General features: G+C 45.7%; 1 protein-coding gene across 2 annotated transcripts in view; it reads right to left on the bottom strand.

Annotated features, from left to right (window-relative positions):
• The window catches only part of NDRG1 (N-myc downstream regulated 1), a 177,944-nt gene that overhangs the window by 71,865 nt on the left and 80,870 nt on the right, over positions 1 to 25,209 (bottom strand). The window contains exon 1 of one of the 2 annotated variants that reach the window (XM_085604885.1): positions 6,210 to 6,313. The exons of the other annotated variant lie outside the window; for it this stretch is intronic. Coding sequence (XP_085461011.1) covers positions 6,210 to 6,263 — 54 coding nt within the window. The 5' untranslated portion in view covers positions 6,264 to 6,313. Of the gene's footprint in view, positions 1 to 6,209; positions 6,314 to 25,209 lie in introns of those variants that run through there. 2 annotated transcript variants of the gene reach the window in all.

Below are 25,209 nucleotides of genomic sequence, written 5' to 3'. Positions count from 1 at the left end.
GATGCCAGGAGCTGGCAAGTGGCCCTTGGAAAATAAGGAGTACATAAGGAAGGCTGGAGAGGCAGTAGGGGAAGAGACAGGACCATGATGGAGTTCAATCCCTAAGAGACCCTCTTTCGCACTCTTCAGGCAAATTTTGCTTCCACATAAGCCTAGGATAGGTGGAAAGGGGATGTGGAGACAGTGCCAGGGTGCAGAGCAGTCCGTCATGGACGCCCGTCCTCTACTCCAAGTGAGTACCACGCATCAAAAGTTGCTCCTTTGTGGACATTTATTGGAAATGATCAACCTAGAAGTAGACAATTGTTTGCTACCATACCAAAGGTCTGATGTTTGAGGAACAGGGAAAGGCGAGCGTTATCCTGACAAAAGATACTAGGTATAAAACAATGTCAGTACCACCCACGTCAAGGATACAAACCTTTGGAGGTTGTAAATACAGATGGAAGCATGAGGACCGCAAGCATATAAACAAAGTAAAAAATCACGATTATGCCTTGGCAAAGTAGTTTCAATATCCCCTTGTAAAATGGAAGCAGCGAAGGAAGAAAATCTAAAACTAGATTGTGTGATGCAACCGGGAACGGCTCTCACACCATCAATCCCATTTGGTCCCAAATAATCTGTGATATTTGTTGAATCAGAAGACCGAAAAGAGCAGCTGGATAATGTACTTATCGTCATCAGACTTGAATCTAAATTGGTTTGGGCAAAACGGACAGGGGGTCAATAAAATGATTTTGCACTGAAGCTTCGTGAGAGAAGGGATTATTAAAACAAGGGTTAATGTAATGCGGATTGTTGATTCCGAAGACTGGTTTCTTTTTTAAAAATAGTTTAGTACGCATGCAAAATCAGGGATGAGAGATCAGTGGCACAATATTAGACCTTGTCTGCATTGATGAAACCTGATCAGCTTGAGCACCTTTAGACCTGTAATAATGGTTTCAAAAGGTCCAAGAAGAAACACACTGCTGCTCTATGTCCAACCTTATTCGACTGAGCTTTCCAGACTGTCCCAAGCTGAATGTGCATGACAAGAAGGGGGGTATACTAGTATGGAAACTCCAGGGTCAGCGTTGGCTACAGAACGCTGGAGGCTTCCTGGGTTTTCTGAAGCGTTTCTTTATGGTTTTTCTTATGGACACCTGGCTGCCAGAGCACATGCAAGTACCTGGTTTGTTACCCAACTAACTCACTGACTATAAACAATCTGGTGGACTGACAGCAGACTCACAATGGTAATTAATATAAAATATGAGGAATGGATTGGTTATGTACTAGAACTGGGCTTGGCTGTCTATGTCAAAGCTGGGTTCTTTAAAACTCACAATTCTTAAACAGTAGCATTAAACAAGTTAAATCAACTGATGGTGAGAAAATATATAAGACTTCTGGAAATGTTTAAAATCACATTGCCTAAATGTACTTCTTGCATAAAAATGCAATGTTGCCGATAGGGGATTTCAATGCTAGACTACCCATAAACAAAAACAAAAAACAAAAAAAAGTGTACCACCTAACTGCATGACCAGAGCAGAATACCAGAGTTACCTAGCTAGATTTTTAGGAAACTGGTCTTGGTTTGATCAATGCTGGATTTTCCAATGACCCACCATACAGATGTTTGCATTCATAATAATCAAACACTTGCCACATTGACTAGGTTTTTGGTACAATATTCTACGCTCCATCATACAAAACTCTTAATTGCTGGGTGAATGAAGAGGCCATTTTCTGCTAAATGCTAGCTTTGATCTTGAACTGGGTGTGGGTGAACCCAGCTGGGATGAAAATAGTATAGAATATTGAAAAAAAGGTCGGAACTCAAAATGAAGTAACTATAATGCAGCCTCAAAAATTCCAACTTAAACAAATAGCCGAGTGATGTGTTCGGGTGTGCAAGACAGGTTACTGCAATTCTGATGAAAAAAGGTAAGTCATCAGCTCACCTGATATTCAGACTCCAGGACTCAAGAGCTGGAGCCTAAATCTAACTGTGAGTAAGGCTTTGCAGTGTGGTCTGCAGCAAGGAAGCTCATTTGTGGGCATAGAACTTTTGTCTAAAATTGAGATTTTTGGTGTACTGTCTGGCTAATTGAGAATTTGGATATCCCAGCAGTGTGCCCAAATTGGTGCAGATATTACAATTACATACTGGAATGGAGTTGGGGTCTGTTTGAAGGAACACCTAATACAGAGCATGGTTACACCCTGGGACCAACTCTTTAAAACAAAATCGTGGCAGTTCTCCATACAAGGTTGTCCCAGTTGACGCGTAATCCACCCAAAACTGGGTTGACTCAATTATGCAGGTACACTGATGATTGGTCATTCTTGGCCAGATCCCAAAAGTTCTGCACCAGCTGTGCCCTCCAACTCTTGCACTTTAACTAAACCATTAGTCTACAAGAAAACAGATATGAATTTTTGGGCATAAGCAGATAAATACTTTTTGCCAACTAGGTGGAATAAAGTTCAAAGCCGTGGGCCAATATTAATACACATGTAAAACATGTACCCTCTATATCCTAGAAATCCCACTGCAGTAGCTTGGCTGCAACCTATTGGAATACAGGGTTTGACAAATTTAAAACAAACTACAGAGGATATTTAGCTGTTCCTGTAAGACATGCAAGATGCCCCTAGATTTCTGTCTTACAGTAAAGAGGCCACTCCACTAGAGGGCAGTCCACCATTTAAATGTATTCGAAGAAAATGCCTTAAACTCAGTTGGGGTATTCCTGAAAATGCCATGAGGCTAACAGGATTCAGCCTAATCTACTTGACTACAGTTACTGAATTTGGTAGGAGATGTAAACAGTTGGCAAATATACTCACTGCTGGAACACACAAGATCATGCAAGATCTTGTGTCATGAGTAAGAGATACTTGTAAAGGACAAACTTCTTAACACGCGATTATGATGGGTTTGGGTAAAAAAGGCAGTCCACTTTTGGAAATGTTCATGAAATGCAGAAGTAAAATCATTTGCCTGCTTAGTGAATAGAGAATATGAAAGAGATGGCCAGTTTAGACAAATCCAGCCACCTGTTACTCAGCTGGCCTGCCACACACCAGGACGAGGAATGAACTGCTATGTCCCCATTTTGGTGTCGATATGGGATAGGAACGCAAAGGATTAATTGAGTTTAAAACACCCGTTATCAACATGTCCTATTGTTCTGAAGCAGAGGAAAGCCATTTCAAAACCGGTATTTCTTATACCCTGGGTATTGGATTTACAAAAGCTAGCACCTCCACTTGCAAGGATTTCATTGGTTTATTTTTAATGTTCGAAAATGGAATATATCTTATTCGGTTTGAATTACTATGGACCAAAGAGTCCAACAGGGTGCTGTTTGATAGCTGTTAAAATAAAGGTGCATGCCACATGCCTCCTCACTAAATTTCCAAAGATTTGATTACAGGGGCAACTACTGGAGGATCAAGTGGTCAGAGCAAGGCTTAAGCAATGAGAAGAAAAGAGACCCATGGGAAAATGCACTACACGACGTGAAGCAGCTGGGGTTCGGGAACAGAGGAGCACTCCGTATAGGATGAAAATATAGTAAAGAGATTTCATTCAAACCTGGTATCCGGCTAGGAGTACATGTGATGAGGAAGGATGTGTGTTTTGATTGAGAAGCTGATATCAAGGATGCTTCTTAGGAGCGGTCAAGATAGAAGTAGCTGCTACGGCATTTGGAATCCGATTTGCCCAATGAAATCAGAGGATTTAACCATCACAAATACGGCATAGAGAACAAACCATGAGCTCGCTTGAGGGAAGACACCATAGGGAGATTGCCTGATGTGGTTTGATGGCCCTGTACTGTTTGAAGCTGTGGATTAGATAAGAAAGCATGCAATTGTAGACCACCCTTGCAACCATGACCCACTCTGCCAACAATTGTCTCTGCTCTTGTAGCCAGAGGCCTCTGTGGCAAACAAGGACCCGCCTTCAACAACAGCCAGCGTCAGGAAGCAAACGCATGAACTCTGCTGACCTAACCACAGATGTTCTAGTCTGGAGATGAAGAGAAAACCAAAGGTTTTTAACTATGGACATGCGAACGATGTCAAAATTATTACATTTAAGAGTTCCAGTCTGCAAGATTTGATCAGCAGCACATAGCAACTCTCTATATTGGCATCAATGAATCTGAGCCGTTGTATAAGTATCCAGCTTCTAACTTGCACATTTATTAACAGGAGTTTGATGATAAACAAAATATTCCCAGACAACCTAAATATTACCTTATTTCAGTAGACTGTATAAGAAAACGTACCCCAAGGGCCAGAGCATCAGATGGAAGAGGTAAGGGAACAGGGCAGAGACCAGCATGAGCCCTAGAGGATTGCAAATGAACTTCCACCAAACGAGGGATTGTAACAGCCCCGATCACACAACTACTCCTCCATTCTACAAATAGGCAAACAAAGCACTTCATCACCTCCCCCAATTGCAACTTCTATTTCAAATAACAGCCGAATGTTTTTGTATTTATTGTAGCGATATGGGGAATACTAACAGGGGAAAAAATACTCGTTTAAAAAGAAAAAGTTTTACGTTTTAGTGTCAACTAATGATGCAGTTTGACTGTGCAAACGACAAATATTATAGAACGTGCAATCAGTAAAATGTTTCCAAATGCATTTTTTCTTCCTGTAATTATATTCCATTGTAGGGAAATTTATTTTTGGAGACAGAAACCAGTTAGTCTTCCTCAATTATCTTTATACAACCAGACAGGTTATTCATGACCAGTTTCGGTTTCCTGTATCTATATATACTGCTACTAATAACTCAGAATGGAAGTGCACTTGGCTGTTACTTTGTGGGTAAACTTACACTGCAGTTAAAGCAACAACAACAAAATCTTTTTTCTGTCTAATACATCTCCATTGACCCTTATTATTTCAGTCTCTTTACCCTTTCGATGCTCTGGCTGACCTGGTCTGTAGTAAAGAAAAATCATAAAATAAAAAACTACATTCAGAGACCATGTGAATTCTTGATTTTCTTTTAATAAAAAAAGAGGGAACTCTAAAAACAACCTAACCGGTTCAAAAGGTTCTTAACCTGGAGCACCTTGTTAGACCGAAATCACAGAAAAAAAGAAAAAAAAGCCAACAGATCTCATTCAACACCTCCATACACAATAGTTCAGTAAATTCCTTCTATGGTGAAATATTTTGTGATCACCCACCCAGACAAAATGAGATTAAAAACGCAACACTATAAGGTAAAAAACAGAAACCCCTTAACATTTAAAGCAGGCAATACTACACTATATTTATAAGAGAGATCATCACGAAATATCATAGAATTTCAAATTTAAAGAGGCTAAACATGGGGGGAGTGTCCGGTTATGTCAATAAGAAAATAAATGCACACGCAATAGGTATTAGCATGCAGGTTTTTCTGAACCTCAGTCCGGCCTACGCATCCACAATTCTGAACTTGACACAATGTAGGGATAAAAAGGCAGAGCCACTAATTGTGGTTAGTTTAGTTACCATTGTTTAATTCTAGATGAGGGGTTAGTTACCCTGTCTGGGGCTAGGTTGTGCAGCGCTGCTAAACGCGAGGCTTCGAGATGGCGCGTGGCGTGAGGCGCTCTGGCAGCCAATGGGGAGAGAGTCCTCCAGCGCTGGGTCTCTGCCGCAGCCTTACACTCGAACCTGACCGCGCGACAGGAAGGACGAGATGTGTCGTGACAGCGACAGCTCCCGAGGAGCTAAATGTCTGCCTCCACCCGATCAATTTGGCGAGAACCAGCACTTTACTTTTTCCATTTAAAGCACTTCTTGCAAGTAAACACGGGATTTAGGAACACAAACGGACTCTTAGATTATCTGGATCAACACAGCAGCGTGTAAAACGTAAGTGGACACAGAAGCTTCACACAGGCCTTTTCTTAATCGATTCACCTGCCGTCATGACATTTTCAAATCCGTGAAACTTCAGTGATCCCTAATTACGCAAACATTTAGTTTTACACAATTGAAATCAAACCTACGTACATATGTTGAACACTGTAAAGTCTAAACAATAAAAAAAATATATATCAGGTGAGTTCAGTGGTCGGGGAACACCTTTCTATTTAGTGGACACATAAAACAGACAAACGTGAGCAGCTGCTACATGCCATGTAGTTGGTTTCCCATGCCCAGCACCCACAATGCACACATTCCATACTTACAGTTTCATCTGCATCAAACACAGAGTCATCCACATCTAAAACCATGTCGAACATAAAGAAAATCCAACGGGTCTAGCAGCAACTACAGCGAAGTGTGGTCAGCGCTGTATGAAAGGAGTTATATAGACTTCATTTGCATAATCCCGCAGCTCCCATCAGGCTCGGCTGAAACGGGGCAGGCTCTTTCAGGATAAAGACCTTCTTAAATTGGATCTGTGTCAAATGGCGCTGTTAAATCAGAAAAAGCCTAGCAATCCAGCTCAGAAAACAAGGTCACGCGAAAAAAGAATGCAGGTTTGTTTGTTGGAGGGAGTTGGGAAGGGGATAAAAAAGGCCCGGGCTGCAGACTCACCGTCGATTAACAGCCGTGCATTTCAGCATGCAAACAGCAAGCACTAAACACACATAGTATAACATTACCCTAAACATTAGAAGACAAAAGAGCATCCTAAAACAGAATCCCGCTATTCCTAAGGAAAGCAAAGCATTATAAAAATACAAAAGTCAATTATTAGGAACTAGCCCCTATCGCTTTAAAGACTTCATGGTCAGAAACTGGATTTAGAAAAGAAAAATACAATGAATAGATGGAACGAAATAAAACTCAAAGAGTAGGTGTTGAATAAATGTCAGTAACCAGCCCAAGGTTTATGGAGTATGGTAAGACTGTCAAAAGCAGGCTACACAAGCTTTAATTAACAAAACTAAAAATAAAATTAAAAAAAGCAAAAGTTCATTCATATTTCTACCAAGACTAAAAGGACCACTCTGGGAAACAAATTTCAAAGAAAACAAGACTTATCATAGAGATTGTTGCCAACAACTTAAATTTGGACAATAAAATTAGTCTTAAAAATGGCAAAAGCTTATTAGGAGAGTACAGAATGTGAAGCGTCTTTGGTGCAAATTATTTCACGGTCAGTCTGAACGGGGATGGGTGTGCCAGAGGTTTTACAACACAAAACAAAAAAAGTACCACCGTTTAAAAAAACTTGCATTTGCGCAGAACAAGTAGCTTTTAACCTTAATTTATCAACAGGAAATGAGAAAACGAAGGAAAGCTTGGCTAATAATCCAATAAAGACTCCAGCCTGAAGGGTAATGTAGGTTGTTGTGTCTGTGTCAAAGCAGTCCGTTTCTTCCTAATTCTATAAACAGCCCTACAAATCTGATTTAAGCTTCAGGGATTCGCGACAGGAGAGATTAATGCAGTCCTGTCAAAGTTGATGTCCTCACGGACTAAGCCAATGCATCCAGCAGATCTTGAAGTCATAATCTGAAGTCTGACCTCCTAGTAACCATTAATGATACCAAGGGGGTCAGCTGCCAAGGGGGTCAACACGGTCACAGCTTCTCCTCAGAGAAATCCCAACTAGACTCTTGGAGTAATGCAAAACAGTTCAAGGGCAAACCATGCCATTGTAGAACACCAAGTAAGGCTTTGTAGATTGCATAGACTGAAACAGTGTGGTCCCCATGGAAAAGGTTGTGGCGACTGGGCATGGCATCTTCCAAGAGACTCTACGTGACATAAGACAACACCCACAAATGGATTTTCCCCTAGTAAAGGCTCTGCCAAATTAAAGTACCTCTTGAGAACCAGGATACATTTCCCTTGCGAAGGTACTGGTCCTAGAGCAGCTTAAAGGGGCAATCACCTCCCCACTTCCAAACCTTCACAAGACCCTTGTGTACTTGCCATTCACGGTTCAGTATTGAAACACCCATTTCCCCAGCCAAATTCGGGCAAAAGTGCCAAGTAAACTAGAATACTTTACCAGACTTTACCCTGCTTAATGTCCTACAGTCAGGCTTCCATCCCTAGAAAAGAATTTAATCAGCAGCAGGAGGCACAGGGTAAGCTATCAAAGGAAATAGCCAGACATGGCTTCTTGTTTTTCCCTGCTGCGGATAGTACAACAGGCAACACAAATAAAATCCTATTATCCAGACTGAATTAGTTGGTAGAATTTAGTAGGCACCCTCGAATGATCCTGCTTCTGCCTTCCTGAGCACACCCAGCAAGATCATGCTCCAAGAATGGTGGAGTGGCAGACGTGCCTCTCTGGAGATGCCCCGAATTATCAAAACTCCAGGTTAGACCACCTCTTCCTCGCACCTTCCAGATCCAAAGCCAGCACACTATGGGAGATTATTGGACTTGGCCCTTTCAGCAGGGTCATCCCCAAACCTTTTGCATCTCTCCTCCTATTTTTGCTGAATTCATTTTTGTTGGCTTTAGGACTGTGCACTTTACCACTGCTAACCAATTCTAAAGTGTTTGTGTTCGCCCCTTAAACCATGTTAGATTGGCTTACATTGGAACATATAATTTATTTTTAAGTCACTTGTAAAGTAGCACTATCTATGCCCAGGGTGCGTAAAGTAAATGCTACTAGTGGGCCTGCATCCACTTAAATAGCATTTTAAACAGGTCGCAGGTCTGCAATTACAGCCTGTGTGTGCAGTTTTAAACTGCCATTCCGACCTGGCATAGTAAACCTGCCCTACCTTCCTTTTAAGTCCATATAAGGTCACCCATAGGGCAGGCCCTGGACAGCCCAGATTGTATGCTGCAATGTACAGAAGGTAGAATATATACTTAAGTTTTACATCTCATGGTAGTGAAAATCTTAGTTTTCCACTACTGCAAAGCCCTCTCCCATAGGATGACATTGGAGTTATCCAATGTTATTCTATTTTAACTTTTTGCATTTTAGAAGTGCAATTTCCAAATGGGCATATATAACCAGTTCAGGTTTGGGGTCTCTGGAATCCCAATTTAAAATCCTAACTTATGGCGAAGTTGGATTTTAAATTGCAATTCTGAAAATGCCACTTTTAGAAAGTTTGCATGTTCTTGCCTTAGCCATTTGTTGCCTTCAGCCTGTCTCTGGGTCACATGGTTGAGTGTATCCAACAGTTGGGCTTCCTTCTAGACATCCACACAAAATGAGGATCTTATGTGTGACTGGACGGGCCATCATTGGCAGGATGGGAGGGAGGAGCTGGACTCCACTTATGGTTGAACAGGCGTTGTCCTGTCTCCACACAAAGGGCTGCATACCCCCTTAAGTTAGTCTGGAGCCAGGGCCAGTAAGGCAGGACACCTGTGCACTTCAAAGAGATACTTCTAGAAGCTTCTCCCCACTTCAAAGGAACTACTATGTATAAATGCTGGAACTCCTGCACCAACTCTTCAGTACACTTGTGGACCTGTGGATACTCTGCCAGGAAACTGGACCTGCAGCTTCACCCTTGAACCTAGGGCACCAGAGTTGTTTTAAGGGCTAGTCTGCAGGGCTCATGATACGAGCCTCATGGAGATACAAGGCTCCCCAACATTCTGCAGTAGCCCCTGGATACAGCTGCTGTGAACTGATGCCCTCCTCCCCCTAAGTGGTGCATTCCAAGTCCTGGATCCTTGGTGTGGCTCTGTGAGCTGAAATCAAGCTTTTGGGCTCTTTGCGACTGCGAGCAGGCCCATTCGCACGGAGACCTCAGCACAAAGTTCTGTCAACCCAGCTCCAGCATCGTCCAATGGCGGGAACCACCAACGTGAAGCTCCAGCAATGCCCACCCGCGACGCCAGCTTGCTCATTGTGCTACACTGAGACTCTGCTCCTCGCAGACCTACCCAGAGACGAATGTTCCAAAATAAACAGATGGTCTATACAAATGATTATTAGCCCTGAGCCACTGGATTGTCTTCGGTGAAGATTTCAACATTCCAATCAGTCAACTTAGCAGTTCACTTAAGGGTCCTGCTTCAAGACCCAGATCAACCCAAAGCCACACCATTAATCCCTAACCGACTAATACTATTGTATTATACATCAGACCTGACCCGGTCACCAAATGTGCACAGTCCAAACCAGGACTCCGACACTATAGTCCCCGCAAGCCTCCAATCCTGATGTAAGCAGAGGCTCTATTAACATTAGCTCAGCACAGTTCAAATGATTTACAGTTAATCAGATGAGAGCTCGATCACAATCTTCGATTAACTAAAGCTCCGACACAATAAAAACAGGGTAGGTTAGCATCCTCACGACTTAGAAGTAACATGTATGGAAATACCAAACACCCCATACAATTCTTTTGAATGAGCAGTGGTTCAATGCATCATTAACTCAAAGTTTGTTAAAAACTGCAGTGATATCAATCACCAAGATACAGTGCTCTTTTTATTTTATTTTTTTACAAACTTCTACTGAACCAGCTTTATTTCTTCAATCCTCAGCACAGACTGCTCTGATAACGGGGACACTTACAAACTCAAAATTCATGGATAATATGCTAGCTTTAGGATTTAGTAAACCGAGAACCGTCCAACCCACACAATGGACTACACGACAAATTTAGTGCTCTCACAATAAACAGCTAAACTCTTTGCACCATTTCGATTTATTGGATCACTGATAGAATATCAGAAACAAAAATATCGTGTCAAAAAATGTGTGTACCAAAATAAAGAAGGCAAGTGCAAATAGGTAAGTTTAGATTTAGTATTCTTTAATCCACATCTACATACCTTGAAGATAGATATCAAGTTATATGTAGGAAAACTTTACTTACTATCGAAACTTACCTTGACAATATTGGACACAATATTTTGTTCCACAATATTTGTGTTTGATTTTCTGTCTAAATACGCTCATTATCATTTGCACTCTCAAACATTATGTGTCAATATTGCTCCTAAAGGAAAATATAACCCACTTCAAGTCACAAAAACCAAAAACATTTATATGGAAGATTGGAACGAGATCTGGAAAGCAGTCAGAAAGAAGCTCTCGACCTTGCAAGACCCAGGTCTGAAATTCTCAAACTAAAAATAATCTAAAATATTTTTATGAAGAAGTTGGCTGTTGTCAGTTCAGTAAAACAAACATCAGGGTTTAATTTAACCAACAAATGCTTCAACAAACAATTGACCAAACTAAAAAGAGGATGTTGACAACTGTAAACAATGACTACTGCAGACAAAGCAAGCTGAAATTATACAGGAGGTGCTAGCTCAAAGAAAAAGAGCATCAAATACATTCTTCATGAAATGAGTTTAAGAGGTAATAAACACATCCAGAAAGAGGTTTTGGCTTTTGTGATGTCATCAGTAATGTCATCAGTGATGTCACTGACCAGGTCATGAGTGATGTAATATGTGTCGTCATCAGCAGTGTATTGCGGGGGTGCAAGTTATAGTTAGCTCTACTAACCATAATGTTCGAATTTCTCAGTTTTTGTACGAGTGAAATAACCAACTAACTATAACGTCCCTGAAACTTATGGTTTTTTCAGTGAATTTCTAAGGTTTTTTAAATGCTAATTTCTAACTATGACGTCCCTGAAACCTATGGTTTTTTCAGTGAATTTCAAAGGTTTTGTAAATGCTAATTTCTAACTATAACATCTGTAAAACCTAGGTTTTTTTCAGTGAATATATATGTTATATATATTAAATTAACATAACAGTAGTCAGCCTTGGGTGATTTGGACAATCTATTACCGATGCATGTAGGGAAGCAGAAATTGAGGTTCAAGATGTCAGCGCATGCTGCAGTTTTCGTAAAGCTACCATTTTTAGGCCTTGTCTAGGCAGCGCTTGCACTGTCTCTCTGAGACATGGTTTATTCAGGATGGACTTTAAACTCTGTCCATTTTCCACCCATCTTTTCAATTGGCTCCGGTTACTGTCCTTTGTAAATGGTGGCTTTTGATTTGTCAATTGCACCTCCTTTTCGCCTGTTGTAACCTCCCATGAGGACTGTCCTGGTTTCATGTGTTGTTACTCTAGAAGTTTTAATTACAGTCTGTGAGCTCTATTTTATTAAATCACTTCCTCCTGTCTGCAGGAGCAGGCAGGGTACACTCTCCCACAGCTGCTTTTTTTTAACCAGCGAGACACACCTTATGTTTTTGTGCTTCAGCTGCAATAATGGCAGCAGCACCGTTTCTTCCTTATGTGTAGGTTGCTTAACTTGATCTTGCGACTGCACACATCATAATATATATATATTTTTTATAAACAGCACAGCACAAAACACTTTTTGAAAAATAAAAAAAAGTAGCGCAGCATACCGCACTTTATTTTATGTATTTTTTCAGCCACTCTAAATAATATGTTTAATTTCAGCAGTGCTGTGTGCCATGCTTCAACTTTAACAATGGCAGCCATGGCGCAAATCGCACAACTTCATCTACCAATATATTTTTGTAAAAGCAGCGAGGCACGCCACACTTTATTTTATGCATTTTCTCAGCCTTCAGCGTTTACACCTGAGGACGTGTCCTCCAACTAGAGCTGGGGTGATTAGCGTCCCTGCTGTTTAACCCTTTGGCTTCCGTTTCCACTTCCTGATCACGTTGCTCGCATCGGGCAGCAGCCCAGGCAGGTCATTCTCTCTCTCCCTATCATCATGGCTCCTAAAGGCAGCAGTCCAAGGAGTAACTGCTCCTGCAGGACTGCAACCGCAACCCCTCCGGTATGGAATTTAAAGTACGCCCATTTTTACAGGTAAGGCGAACAGCAGCAAAAAAAAAAAAATAATAATATATATATAGACACACATTCTCATTTGAAATGACAATAGCTCTAAGAAATACAAATGTGAGACCTATTGCATTGGAAATGCTTGTTTTGTATGTGGCATATGGAATAGCATAAACCTAACCACAAGGCAGCAGAGCCCCACACAGTGTTAAAGACAAAGATCCAATCAACAAGCGATTGTAGAGGTAGCTGGGACACGGGAGCAGCAGGAGCTAGTTACTGCATTGGGGTGGTGAAGGCTTGTAGTGCTGGGTTCAGAGATACAAAGCAATGTTTCACACTGCTCCCTGGACAGATGTCTGCATATTGTAATAAGCTTCTGGGTGAATCATTTCACTACTACCTTCCAGAAGGCTTTAACACATTTGCCTTGCAGGGTGTGCATAAATGACAGCCATTCAGTGATGCATTCATAAAGAGGAACAAATGACCATTGAAACATTTGTGTTAAGGGGTTAGAAACCAAAGAAGGTTACAGCGAATCTACTATTCTCCTGCCCCAGTTCCCAAGAATTATGATGATTTCTTAAAACGTCTTAAAAAAGATTTTAGACCATCAAAATGAAAAATACATAAACTGGCACTGTTGTATTCACCAGCTTTCAATCATTTAACTGGGGCATTAACTTTACAAGTCCTCAGAGGAAGCACTTCCATAGCAAAGCAGTTACTAAAACATTCTTACACTGCACTAGACATATATGGTTATTTATGGTTGAGACAGGGATTGCCTTTGAGATTCCTCCAAGCATGGACTAGCACCAACCTGTTTACAACTGGCCCAAGCACCATTCTTATTAGAGTTCAGGTAAGACTAGCTCTCCCTCAGAGCCACTCGAGCATAGACAGGGCCTCTAAACTGGAGGCCATATTTACCTTGCTGGCAGAGCTCACTTGTGAGTAGCATACTAGACCCCTAAAGGGATTTCAAATACCAGTACCACAAGTGAATTCCTATCACCAGTGAAGTTTTCAATGTGCACAGCATGCCGGCACACTAACATCCCTACAATCTCAAGTACACAGCTCTGGTGCGACAGACATAACCCCCAGGGTCAGACAACAAGTATTGCTGCCATCCATTACAGCTGCACACTGGTGGTACCAATGGGCATCTCAAACATTTGGCAGTTCCGCCAAGGGCCCCAATAGCCATGGAGAGCCATTAGACCTTCGCATTCCTGCCCTCATGGTTTCTATTAGGTTCACTCCTAGAAAGCAGTTTTGCAAAGCTGTGCTCATTGTGGACTCTACTAGGAAACCAGGCTTTTCTTCTTGGTCACCCTAGATTTGGTGCCTTTTGCCGGACCTTATTTCTCAGGGCAGTAGCACTATGTGCACTTTATCCCTGCTAACCAGAGGTAAAGTGCCCGTGCGCCTCCTTTCAACACAATGAAATTGGCATAGTCCTAATTGGCATATGTTTCGCTCATCTATAAAACACTAGTATATGGTAGAAAGTATACTCAGGGCCGGCAAGTTCAATGTCACTTGCAACACTACACAGAATGTAAAACATGAGCTCAACCCTACCATTGTAGCCTGACTGTTACAGTGTAAACACTGCAATTCAACATGTCTAAATAAACCCTTTCAAGAGGTCAAAATCTCTTTTAAATATATGAAGTCACCTCATGTAGACACTATCGCCCATAAGGTAGGGTGCATGGAATTTATAAGTTGGACATGTAGAAATGTAATGTTAACATGACCTTACAGTAAACTAGGGCCCAAAATCAATGTTTCATTGTGGCAGTCTCTGGACTGGGACTACCTAGAAAAATAATTAACCTATTTTTAATAGTACTGACAAATTCAATGGTGAAGCTGGATTTTTAATAAATATTAAGGGAAAGTGACTTTTTAGAAATCTACCCTTTCCCTGACTAAATTTCTTTGAGACAAAATTAGCATTTGCTCTCACTTCTACAGCCAGTAATTAGCATTTCAGTAGGTGTGAAGTGGTTCTGAGGAGCAAACAATAGGCTGACTTGAATGTGCAAGGATTATTCCGCTGACCCGACAGAGTATGCAGGACGGGGCTGTGAGCATCCTCTGACACTACAGTGGCAAATCCTGCTTGACAGGTCTGCTCGTTTTTTACATAAATAATGGGGGTGCAATTTAAAGGAATAGTATCAGGATGACAAAGCAACTCCTGTGTATCCACAGGTTGTTGGAAAACCATGTCCTACCAGAATTCGGTCTCTAGGTCTCCTTTTTTGGGGTGTGGGGAGGGAGGGGGGTGGAGGAGGGATTGGATTCTTTAGAAGTGTACTCCTGTGGTAGATTGGGATTTAAAGGACTAAAGACAGAAGGTAAAATCTATGACCAGGACTAACCTGGTTGGTATATACAGTCATCGCTCCATTGCGGTCAGCCTCAAATTACTCCTAGGCCACAGACAACTGCAACCATTGACTATCATTGGCACTTAGTGCTTCTTGGCCCTATTCCTGCTTTAAAAATTATATCTCTGGATCCTATACTGTGGTTTTGTCATTTTGTTTATTACATTTTACTCAGTTTGGGATTTTTATTGCTTTGTATTTCAACGTAATTACTGTTTTGGTGGGGCGCTAGAGAGCGCGCACGCAGAATGGCCGCACTGCTGTGAGGCTCCTGCAGCCTGGAACTCAAATCCGTAATTTATCCTGTTTAAGCCGCTGCTCCCGCGACCGAAACTACCCGTGGCTGTTGAGGGTGTTCTGCTGCTGCTTTGGTGCAAGTTGGAGCCCTGTGCGACCAGCCTCGGCGGAGTAAGCGGCGGCGGTAGCCGGAAGGGGAGCTTAGCAGACGTGGGGCGGAGCGAGCCGCCCGGCGTGTGATCCACGCAAGTCCGAGGCTCACCACGAGGCAAGTGGGCCGTGCTGGGGACCCGCGCTGGCGGCACCTTGAAGACTGTGCGGATGGCGGAGAGGTCGCTAAGAGAGGGAGAGGCGCAGCCGGACACTACCTCCCTGCAGTGAGCCACGTTGCTGCACGAGGATTATCGGTGCACCCGGGGCCCTGTGAGGAACGGCGCCATCCGCGGGAGAGGCATACTTGAAACGGTGAGGTGGGGGCCGGGGCGTGCGGCGGGTGCTGAGGGACAGTGTGCTCTGGTGAATCTGCCCCCCCCCCCGCTTCCCCCCCCCCCCTCCTCTGGAGCAGTGACGACGAGATACGACCTGCTAGAAGGGTAGCGGGCAGGGTGTATGGTGGTGTACCCTGCCCTGGTCTGGCCGACCCGCTCTCACGAAAGCCAGTGCTGAGGGCCCGTGGAGGTGGGGGGCTGGCTCGCGCATCGGGGATCTGGTGCGCGCTCCCCCCCTCCCCCCTGCTGCCAGAGGAGGACGAGAAGGTGTCCGAGACTGCGCCCACCCGACGGGGTGGGCAGCTGTGTGGTGCCCGGGCCTGTGAGGGGGACTCGGAGACTCGCCGCCCCGGGGCCATCTACTGAGACTCGACGAGAGCTGGGCTCATCTCTTGTATGCCGGTACCTGGCTGGCCTCTCTCCCGTGTACCGGCCCGCTGTTTGGAGGTTCGTGGGAGGCGCCACGCTACGGACACCGCGGCCCTGCACCCTGCATCTCGCTTCATTTGCCTGCCACGGCATCTGCGGATATTAGGGTTCCGGCGGCCGGTCTTCCTCTGGGGGCTGTGGTGGTGGACGCCTCTTACCTGCCTTTTGCTCCCTGATCGGGGGTGGCTGGTTCGGACCCGCCGGTGGCCTGGTACTCATCACTGAGGTCGCGCTGTGTGCTGTCCGGGACTTCTGGGCCCACCTGTGCCCTTGAGGATAGCAGAAGCCAGCATACTGAGACCTGTGTCAGCACCCACGATGCGCAAGCAGGACAGCCGGCAGCCTAAGCTCACGTTTGACCCCCCGGCGACCAAGAGAGGGGTGCGGGGTGCGCAGGACCCGGGAGGCACCCAGGGCTTGCCCGCGCCCGAGGCGAGTTCCTCCTCTCCGGCCACAGACCTACAACACCTGATGCAAGAAATGAAGCAAGGTTTTGCTACAATCGTGGATAAAGTGGACCGGCTATCGTCCAGAATGGACGCCATCGCGCAGAAAATAGATATCCATGAAGAGAGGATTGCGGAAACTGAGCGGAGGATATCCGATAACGACGATACCACAGCCTCCCACACCACGCAGCTTTCAAGAATGGATAATGTCTTGAGACTTATAGCAGCAAAGAATGAGGAGTTGGAAGCCCGTAGCCGCCGCAATAACATCCGCGTGGTAGGGATTCCGGAGTCCACCAATACAGGGCGCATGGAAGACTACGTGGAAAAGATCCTCCTGGCCGCCGTTGGTTCCGACGCTTTCTCTAAGCAATTTATCGTCGAGAGGGCACACCGCTCTCTTGGGCCGCGGCCGAAACCGGGAGCTCCTCCAAGACCCATCATTGCACGGCTATTAAATTATAGAGACCGGGACACAGCGCTGCGAGCGGCTCGCACGGCTCAGACACTTTCGTGTGATGGGGTCAACTTTACCGTTTACCCAGACTTCACGCCTATCGTGCAAGAACAGCGGCGTAAATTTCTCGATGTTAAAAAGAAACTGCGGGCCCGACAAATTGATTATGCACTACTCTACCCGGCGAAACTGAGAATTACCCACCAAGCACGGCAGCACTTCTTTACAAACCCGCAGCAGGTAGAGGAGTTTCTTAAGGCTCTGAAGAATGGGCGTACAGAGAGGTCTGCTGGTGGCGAGGAAGATCGTGAAGATGAACACTAGCTATGTGGGTGTGTTTTTTTTGCTAGATGGATCTGCGAACTCAGGAACTATTGTCATATGCTTAATACAGATGCAAGCCTAAGGGACATGCAAGCATGAAGACGCTGTGACTGTTTGGAACTACTTTGGTCGGATGTGGGACAGCGGTTGGTAACGTATTCCAGGCGCCACCTCCCCGCACCTTCCCCTGTTGTAAGGGGGACGGGCCGTTGGGGGTGGATATGGGCGCACTCTGGACGGACCCCATGGGGTGTACCCCATTGCTTACACTGACTGTGTTGCTCCTGTTGAGCTTTAGGTGGGGAGTTATGGGTGGGGGGAGGGGAGGGGATTCTGGCAAGTTGGGGTTGCTTCAGTGGGTTGGGGGTGGGGTAGGGCCCTGGTCTCTCTCGCTGCCCTCGCTTCTACCGGGGCAACTTTGCCCGGGCGGAGGGATTGGCACTGGCGGGGACCCCTGCTGCACACACTGTTTGTGACTATGGCCTTCGGCGGCGATCAGGTAGGGACGCTCATTGATGGGTCATGGGTCATGGGGTGTACGGGGCTATCTGTCCTACATTCGGGGGGTGAATGGGAGGGGATTGGAGCGAGGGCCCTGGAGCTTACTAGCCCGGGCCGCCCTGATATGCCCGCGCCTGAGGACTGTGGTAGGAGTTGGCATGCTCGGAATAATGAGGAATCTCTTGTAGATAGCTGCTGGACGACTGGGACAGAACGATTGTGTGTGACGACCCTGGCCAAAACTTTAGATCAAAATGCTTGGGAATGGTGGTTATGCAGGGCGGCTGACACTGGGTGGAGCGGGGAGGTGCGCTTTCCAGTGCAGTATGAGAATGACTTAGATACGTTGCCGGTAGGCCATGTTCTTCAGAAGGTTACGGGAATTCTGTTGGAAATGTTCAAGATGTGGGGTGGGGGGATGGGAATGTTTGAATATGTTATTGCACTGTTGTACGCGACCAACATCAATGTGAGGTTTTTTTTGAAGATTATGGGTGCACCTGCTGGTGGCGTGTTGGGGGACCCCCTCTTGGAGCCGGCCCCTCCCACACTTATTCACGTGGGGTCTGGCGGAGGTAACTGCAGACATATGGGACACAGGTGGTGGCGCTGCTCTGATGCTGGGGCGACACTGCGGTTAAACATGTATATTTATGGTTGCGTGGGGGGCCCTCCCCTGTTGCAGCACTATCTTACTCCTTTATTGTCCCCATGACACGAGTAGATTCGGCCTTAAATATCCTGACGTGGAATGTTAGGGGTCTGGGAGACCCGCGAAAGCGGAGACAGATACTCTCCTATCTAGACCGCCATGTCATACATATTGCCTTTCTCCAAGAGACCCACTTCAGAGTGCAAGCCAGCCACCCCTTTGCTGGCAGATGGGCGGCATTTGCTGCCTTCTCCTCCTACTCTTCGTACTCTAGGGGTGTGGCGATATTGATAAAGAAGGGAACGCCCTTCAGTATGGAGGGCACTAAAAGTGACACTCAGGGGCGGTACTGTCTAATGTGGGGTAGGCTGGGACATGTGGCGGTTACCCTGGTCTGTTGTTACGGCCCCAACATAGATGACCCGCATTTCTTTACAGACCTCAATGCGGCAATTGTGGGCGTGGGCCCGAGACAGCTTATTTGGGGGGGGGACTTCAACACCACACTAGATCCGTCTAGGGACAGATCCCACCCGGCCCCGCACCATTACACTAAGGCGCGTGCGAACCTGTTGGAAGCATTGGCTGATCATAACTTAATTGACACGTGGCGGCACCTGCATGCGGACGCGCGTGAAGGTACACACTTCACGGCACAAGCAAAGTCATGGGCACGCCTTGACTATGTTTTTATCTCCCCTCATTTTCATGCGGCACTTGAACATGCACACCATCTCCCACGCACGTTCTCTGATCATTCGCCGACCCGCGTCACATTGCGGGCGGCGGACCTGGGCCCCCCTGTGACTTCTTGGCGCCTGCAGCCCATGATGCTGCTAGATACTGTATTTCAGGAGGAGTTACGGGAGGAATGTTTGGAGTTCTTTGAGCGCAATAAAGATTCCGTGACTGAGGTCGGAACCATATGGGACGCTTTTAAAGTTACCATACGGGGAGTGTGCATCGCTAAGGGGTCAGGCGTTCTCAAAACCATATTAGCCCGCCTGCGTACTCTGGAGAGTGAACTTGGGGCGCTTGAGGTGTCGCTGGCCGACAACCCTGAAGATGCCACGCTCGCTCGTATCCGTGAAAAGATAGCGGAATATATGACTGAAGCCGATCGGGAAGTGAAATTTAGGTGTAAACACTGGATAGCTCGCCGCTATGGCGAAGGCGAACGGCCAGGGAAAGCCCTGGCAGCGACGATGCGACTGACGCGCCCGCCGAATACTATATTGGAAATTGAAGGCAGGAACGGTGCAGTGTACAGAGATACCACGCTCATTCTTAACGCATTTGTTGAGCATTATCACCACTTATATACGTCGACCAGGGCTGGGGATCTGCACCTGCAGGACTATTTGGGGGATGTCTCCTTGGGATGGCTTAGTGATACGCAACGGGCGTTTTTAAGCTCCCCTTTTGAATTGGATGAGGTGCGGGAGGCTATTATGCATATGCAATCGGGCAAAGCCACAGGTCTTGATGGGATCCCAATCGAATTCTATAAGACTTACATCGATTTTATGGCGCCGGTCCTCCGCGAAGTGTATGAAGATGCTCTAGAGGTGGGCCATCTGCCCCCTTCGATGCGTATGGCCCTCATTACCTCGCTCCTCAAGCCTGGTAAAGCTGCTGACCAATGTGATTCATACCGACCCCTCTCACTGCTCAATTGCGATGTAAAAATACTTGCTAAACTAATTGCTACCCGCATTAACTTACTCCTCCCTAACCTAATCCTCCCTGACCAGGCGGGGTTCGTGCCCGGAAGGGCAACATCCCATAACCTACGTACTTTTTTCTCGATTCTGAATGCCGTACATGACGATCTCCCGATGGCTGCCGTCTTCCTTGATGCCTCGAAAGCTTTCGACTCGCTCGAGTGGGATTATGTATTTCGGGTTCTGGAATTGATGGGGTTTCCCCTCATCTTTATTTCTTGGATTAGGCTCTTGTACATATCCCCCAGGGCCCGAGTGCTGGTGAACGGGAAACTGTCTGAGGCGTTTCATATCACCAGGGGCACTAGACAGGGTTGCCCCCTGTCGCCCCTGTTGTTCGCTATCGCCATGGAGCCGCTCGCGGCGCGGCTCAGGCAGCATCATAAGGATAAGGCGATGCGGTGTTTCCAAAGACAGATATTGATATCTATGTATGCGGACGACATTACTCTATATATTCGTGATCCCTGTGATAACCTTCACCCGATTCTTAGGGAGTTCATCAGGTTTGGCAGGCTCTCGGGAATTCAGATCAATTGGAGCAAGTCTCGGGTTTTCCCGCTTACGGCGTCTACTAGACGGTTTACGCTGGAGTACCCTCTAGCCTGGTGCGAGGGGGATTTCACCTATTTAGGTATACACATTGAGAAAAACAGGGAGGAACTGATGAGGGCCAATTATGGCACGAAGATGACCCGTATTACAGACTGCATAACTCGATGGATTACGCTCCCCCTTTCTATGGCGGGTCGGGTGTCGTTGGTTAAAATGGTAATCCTGCCGCAGTTGCTGTATCTCTTCCTGAACATCCCCTTTTACCCGGGCAGTTTCTTCTTCCGGACCCTGCGCTCGGAGCTTATTCGCTTGGTTTGGGGCGGGAAGTCTCCTCGACTCAAATGGGAGGTCCTCACTAGGCCGTTTGTGCAGGGCGGGTTTGGCGTCCCGGACTTTGAGTTGTACTTTCAAGCGGCGCAGGCGCACTACGCCTATTTCTGGATACGGCAGCCCCGATACATGCCCCAGCTTGCGGCCGAACACTGGTTGGCGCATCCGATCCCCATAGAAGGCGCATTGTACGCTCCAGTAACGGGGGCAGATGCACCGCCCACGACAGTGGCAAGTACGGTGACGGCCTGGAAGCGAATAACAGCTAAGCTGGGCCTAAATATGGTATACGCGCCGCTCTTGCCGCTTGTCTACCACCCTGCCATGCCCCTGCTGCAGGAGGCAGGGTTTCAGAAATTGGCCCATGCTATCCACGTTAAGACATGGGGGGACTTGTACCATGATGGCACGTTCCGTTCTATGGAGCACCTCTATGGGGGCATCCAACCTTCTCCCCTTGAGGTGTTTTTGTATATCCGGCTCCGGCAGGGGCTTAAGGCACTCACGCCCGATTTCCCACGGGAGCCGCCGGAGGTGACACCGCTGCAGCGTGCCCTTCGGGACGAGACCCCTGCCAAGTTGGTCTCCAAGATTTATGGGTCGGTGCGATCGCTGGTGGACGCGCCGCCTCTTGCTGCTCGGGAGAAATGGGATCTTGGACTGCAGATCCCACTGACGGACAAACAGTGGGAGTTCTGCCTTCAACAAACGGAGCGTATTTCTTCTAGTAGCAGATTCAGAATAATACATTATAAATATATTCACAGGTTGTATTACACTCCTGTCAAGTTGCACAAATACCGACTCCGGGAGGATGATAGGTGCGAACGGTGTCATGCTCCTGGGGCAGACTTCCTCCACTTGGCGTGGGCATGTGAGGCGGTGCAACGTTATTGGCGTCAGATCTTTACAGCGGTTTCCAAAATGATCAATTCGGAGATAGAGCCTTCCCCTGTCCTTGCCCTCTTAGGGTATGTGGAGCCCATACAAGCCGCGCACCGCAAATTCGTTGCACTGGCCTTCTTACTTGCTAAAAGACGAGTTGCATGTAAATGGGGCAGAGGCAGGGCCCCCAAATTTAAGGATTGGATGCGGGATATTGTTTATTGCCAGGAACAAATTAACACGTACTCTGAACTTTTACCACTTGCTTCACGACCAACTGACATTTGGGCTCCACTGACTTGCTACTTGTTAGAAGGGGAGAATGCTGGGGGGGATGAGGCGATCCCATAGCTACATATGGGACAATCCCTCATGACATGCGGAGAGCCTGCGGTGAATGGTGTGCTCCATTGCAGATGCGAATGGCTGGCCGTTAAGTGCAGCGGCCCTTAGGCTCGTGGAGAGTGTCTTCCAATTGCCCGGTGCTGAGGCGTGAGAGATTAGAATTGCGGCTCCGCCAGGGGGAGTCTGATTTGCAGCGCACTGCACAGTTATTATGGACTTAAAATGCGATCCTGAGTTATTGATATCTTGTGTTATTGATGATTGCTGTGCTGCTCCTTGTCACCTTTGTACTGCTTCCCACTGCCATATGAACCCATTGATGTAACTTGCTTATGATGTATGGTCGCTCAAATTTCATAAATAAAGTTAAAAAAAAAAAAAAAAAAAAAAGAAAAATTACTGTTTTGGTACTGTATAAATACTTTACGCATTCTCCTAAGACAAGCTGGTGTGCTCTGTGCCATAGCTACAGGGGTTAGAGCTCTGGTCAATTTAGGGACTTTAAGGTATTTACTCCAGGAAAGGTTGCGATTATTCCAAGAGGTGGGTAGTCACCCACCTCATATAATTATCCAATTTCCTACAAGTCCTTTTCCAAGAGTCCAGAGACACTTTGAGCCGTAAACTGTTCTCGCAAAAAGAGAAGCGTTCAAAACAACAAAATCCTTCTCATTAAAGTACTCTCAAGCAAGTCTAATAAAGAATTTATATTAAACTTCAATTCTAATTCACTTTGAACATGTGTAGAATGTGAAAATAGCATATTTTTAAAGCATATTTTTGATCTTCATTAGCATTAGTAAACCTGATAAGTAATTCAATAGATTTAAATCTAATGTCTTCTCTGTTGTGACTAACACTTTGTTACTACTATCATGATGTGTGGTCCTTTGCAGACCTCCATCCGCAGCCTTCCACTCCATTGGCTTTGCCTTTGGCTTTAGAAGCTTCAGATCATTCTAACTTGGGACAGAACTGGCAATGATCTGGGTGGAAAATACAGGCGGGGTCAAGAAAATAAGGGCACACTCACATTCATAATTAAAGACCATTATTGATCAAAACATGTTTACAGTTAGGTGGTATTTTGAAAATAAAGAAATAATTATCTGCTTAAAGGAAGCATTCAAGAAATCAAAACCAAACATATTTAGTCCACTTCGGCTTAGTTAAGAAAGGAGCTGCTTGAAATAGGAAGGCTATGAAAAGGCAACATGAAGCAGTACAGGGTCGCCTGCTGAAGTAATGCCAGAGGTTAAATGTCAAACTACAACTATGGTGGTCAGGGGACAGTGTGAATAGGAAGGCTTGGGGAGGGCAGCTTGAGGGTGGATGGTGGCCTCTGTTGATAGAGCAAGAATATTGGTGATCCCTTTTTATTGTTTTCTGTACCATGCTTGTGTTGGCATTCCCATGGGCTCTGTACCTGCATGGCATCTCTAGATACCACAATCCTATACAGTTTCCTCCTGCTTCAGTGCTTCAAACCCTGCTTCCACAGGTCATTTTACACCCATGTCTAAGCTATAGTCCTCGCACTTTAGTCTGTGTATACATTCTTTGCCATCAAGACACCTTATTACCCCCTCCAATGACAGCCCTTCTCGTATAAGATCTGTCTCCTGGAGCTCTTAACCATTATATTTACCCATAAAGGAGACCAGCCTTTTCTCAGTTCTTGCTCAGTTCTTGCTCTCAATCCCCTCCAGCCACCTGATTGTATGCCATACTTGCGTGTTCTAACGTTAAGCTCCCCCTGCTCTCGCCCCACAGATCCTGTCAGCCTCCCAACATATAAAGCTCCGCCAGCTAACATCCTGTCCCCAAAACAGCTGGCACATTCTTAAGAAAAAGCAGGAAGGTTAGGTCCGTGTTCTCTATGAAACATTTGCCTCCTGTTTGCCCCTACTTCGTTCTCTCTCATCTCACTGCTCACCATCCCTTCTCCCCTTCAAATGTCTTCTTCTCTTCCCCTCCTAGTCTGATTCCTTTGTTCTTTGCCACTCCTGCTCTACCTTCTCTCTCCACTGCTTTTCTCCTACATTCTCTTTGTAACACCTCTCGTTTTTGTCTTCCATCATCCTGTCACCTCTCCAATTTCTCCTCTTGCTCATCTGTCTCTCCTTTATCTAGACCCTCTTGCTTTCCTACTTCTTGGGTCCCCTACTACCCCAATATCTTCTCTTCTCACACCATGGTGCACCACACTACATAAGTCACTCAATGACAGTAACAAAAAGCAACCCGCTACAGCTCGCATTAGTGTTCCATGTAAGCGGTTAGAGGAGAGACCGTGTAGCCAGCAACAATCAAACACCACTTCTGCCCTCCTCGTACTCTTTACCTTCGTATCCAAAGTCCATGACTAATCCCTGCTAACCATTTCCCATTCCTAGTGGTCTTTTGGTAGCTGTGATTAAGAATATCCATCGCACTCTTTGATCCTATTCAGGCTCTCCCTTCAATCATGAGGCACTATGGAATTTGTACTCTGCTCCCCAAAAATTATCCAGGCCTGGATTCAATACAAATCAAACGTGTATGCAACACGTGAAAATGGAGGACTACCTTCCATTATCCAATTTAGAGAACTTATGAATCATGATGGGGTGGGTTAATTTCATTCTTGCAGTGTCACTTCCTACCATCAAATCTTCACAAGTGAATCAAAGGAGTTAACATGCAGGCTGATTTGCAGTTCAGTAGGTTCCCTTCAAATG

The sequence above is a fragment of the Triturus cristatus genome, chromosome 5_1 (genome assembly GCF_964204655.1).
Source record: "Triturus cristatus chromosome 5_1, aTriCri1.1, whole genome shotgun sequence".
Lineage (NCBI taxonomy): Eukaryota > Metazoa > Chordata > Amphibia > Caudata > Salamandridae > Triturus > Triturus cristatus.
Note: the sequence above shows the minus strand (reverse complement) of the source record. Positions and strands in the feature narration are given on the sequence as shown.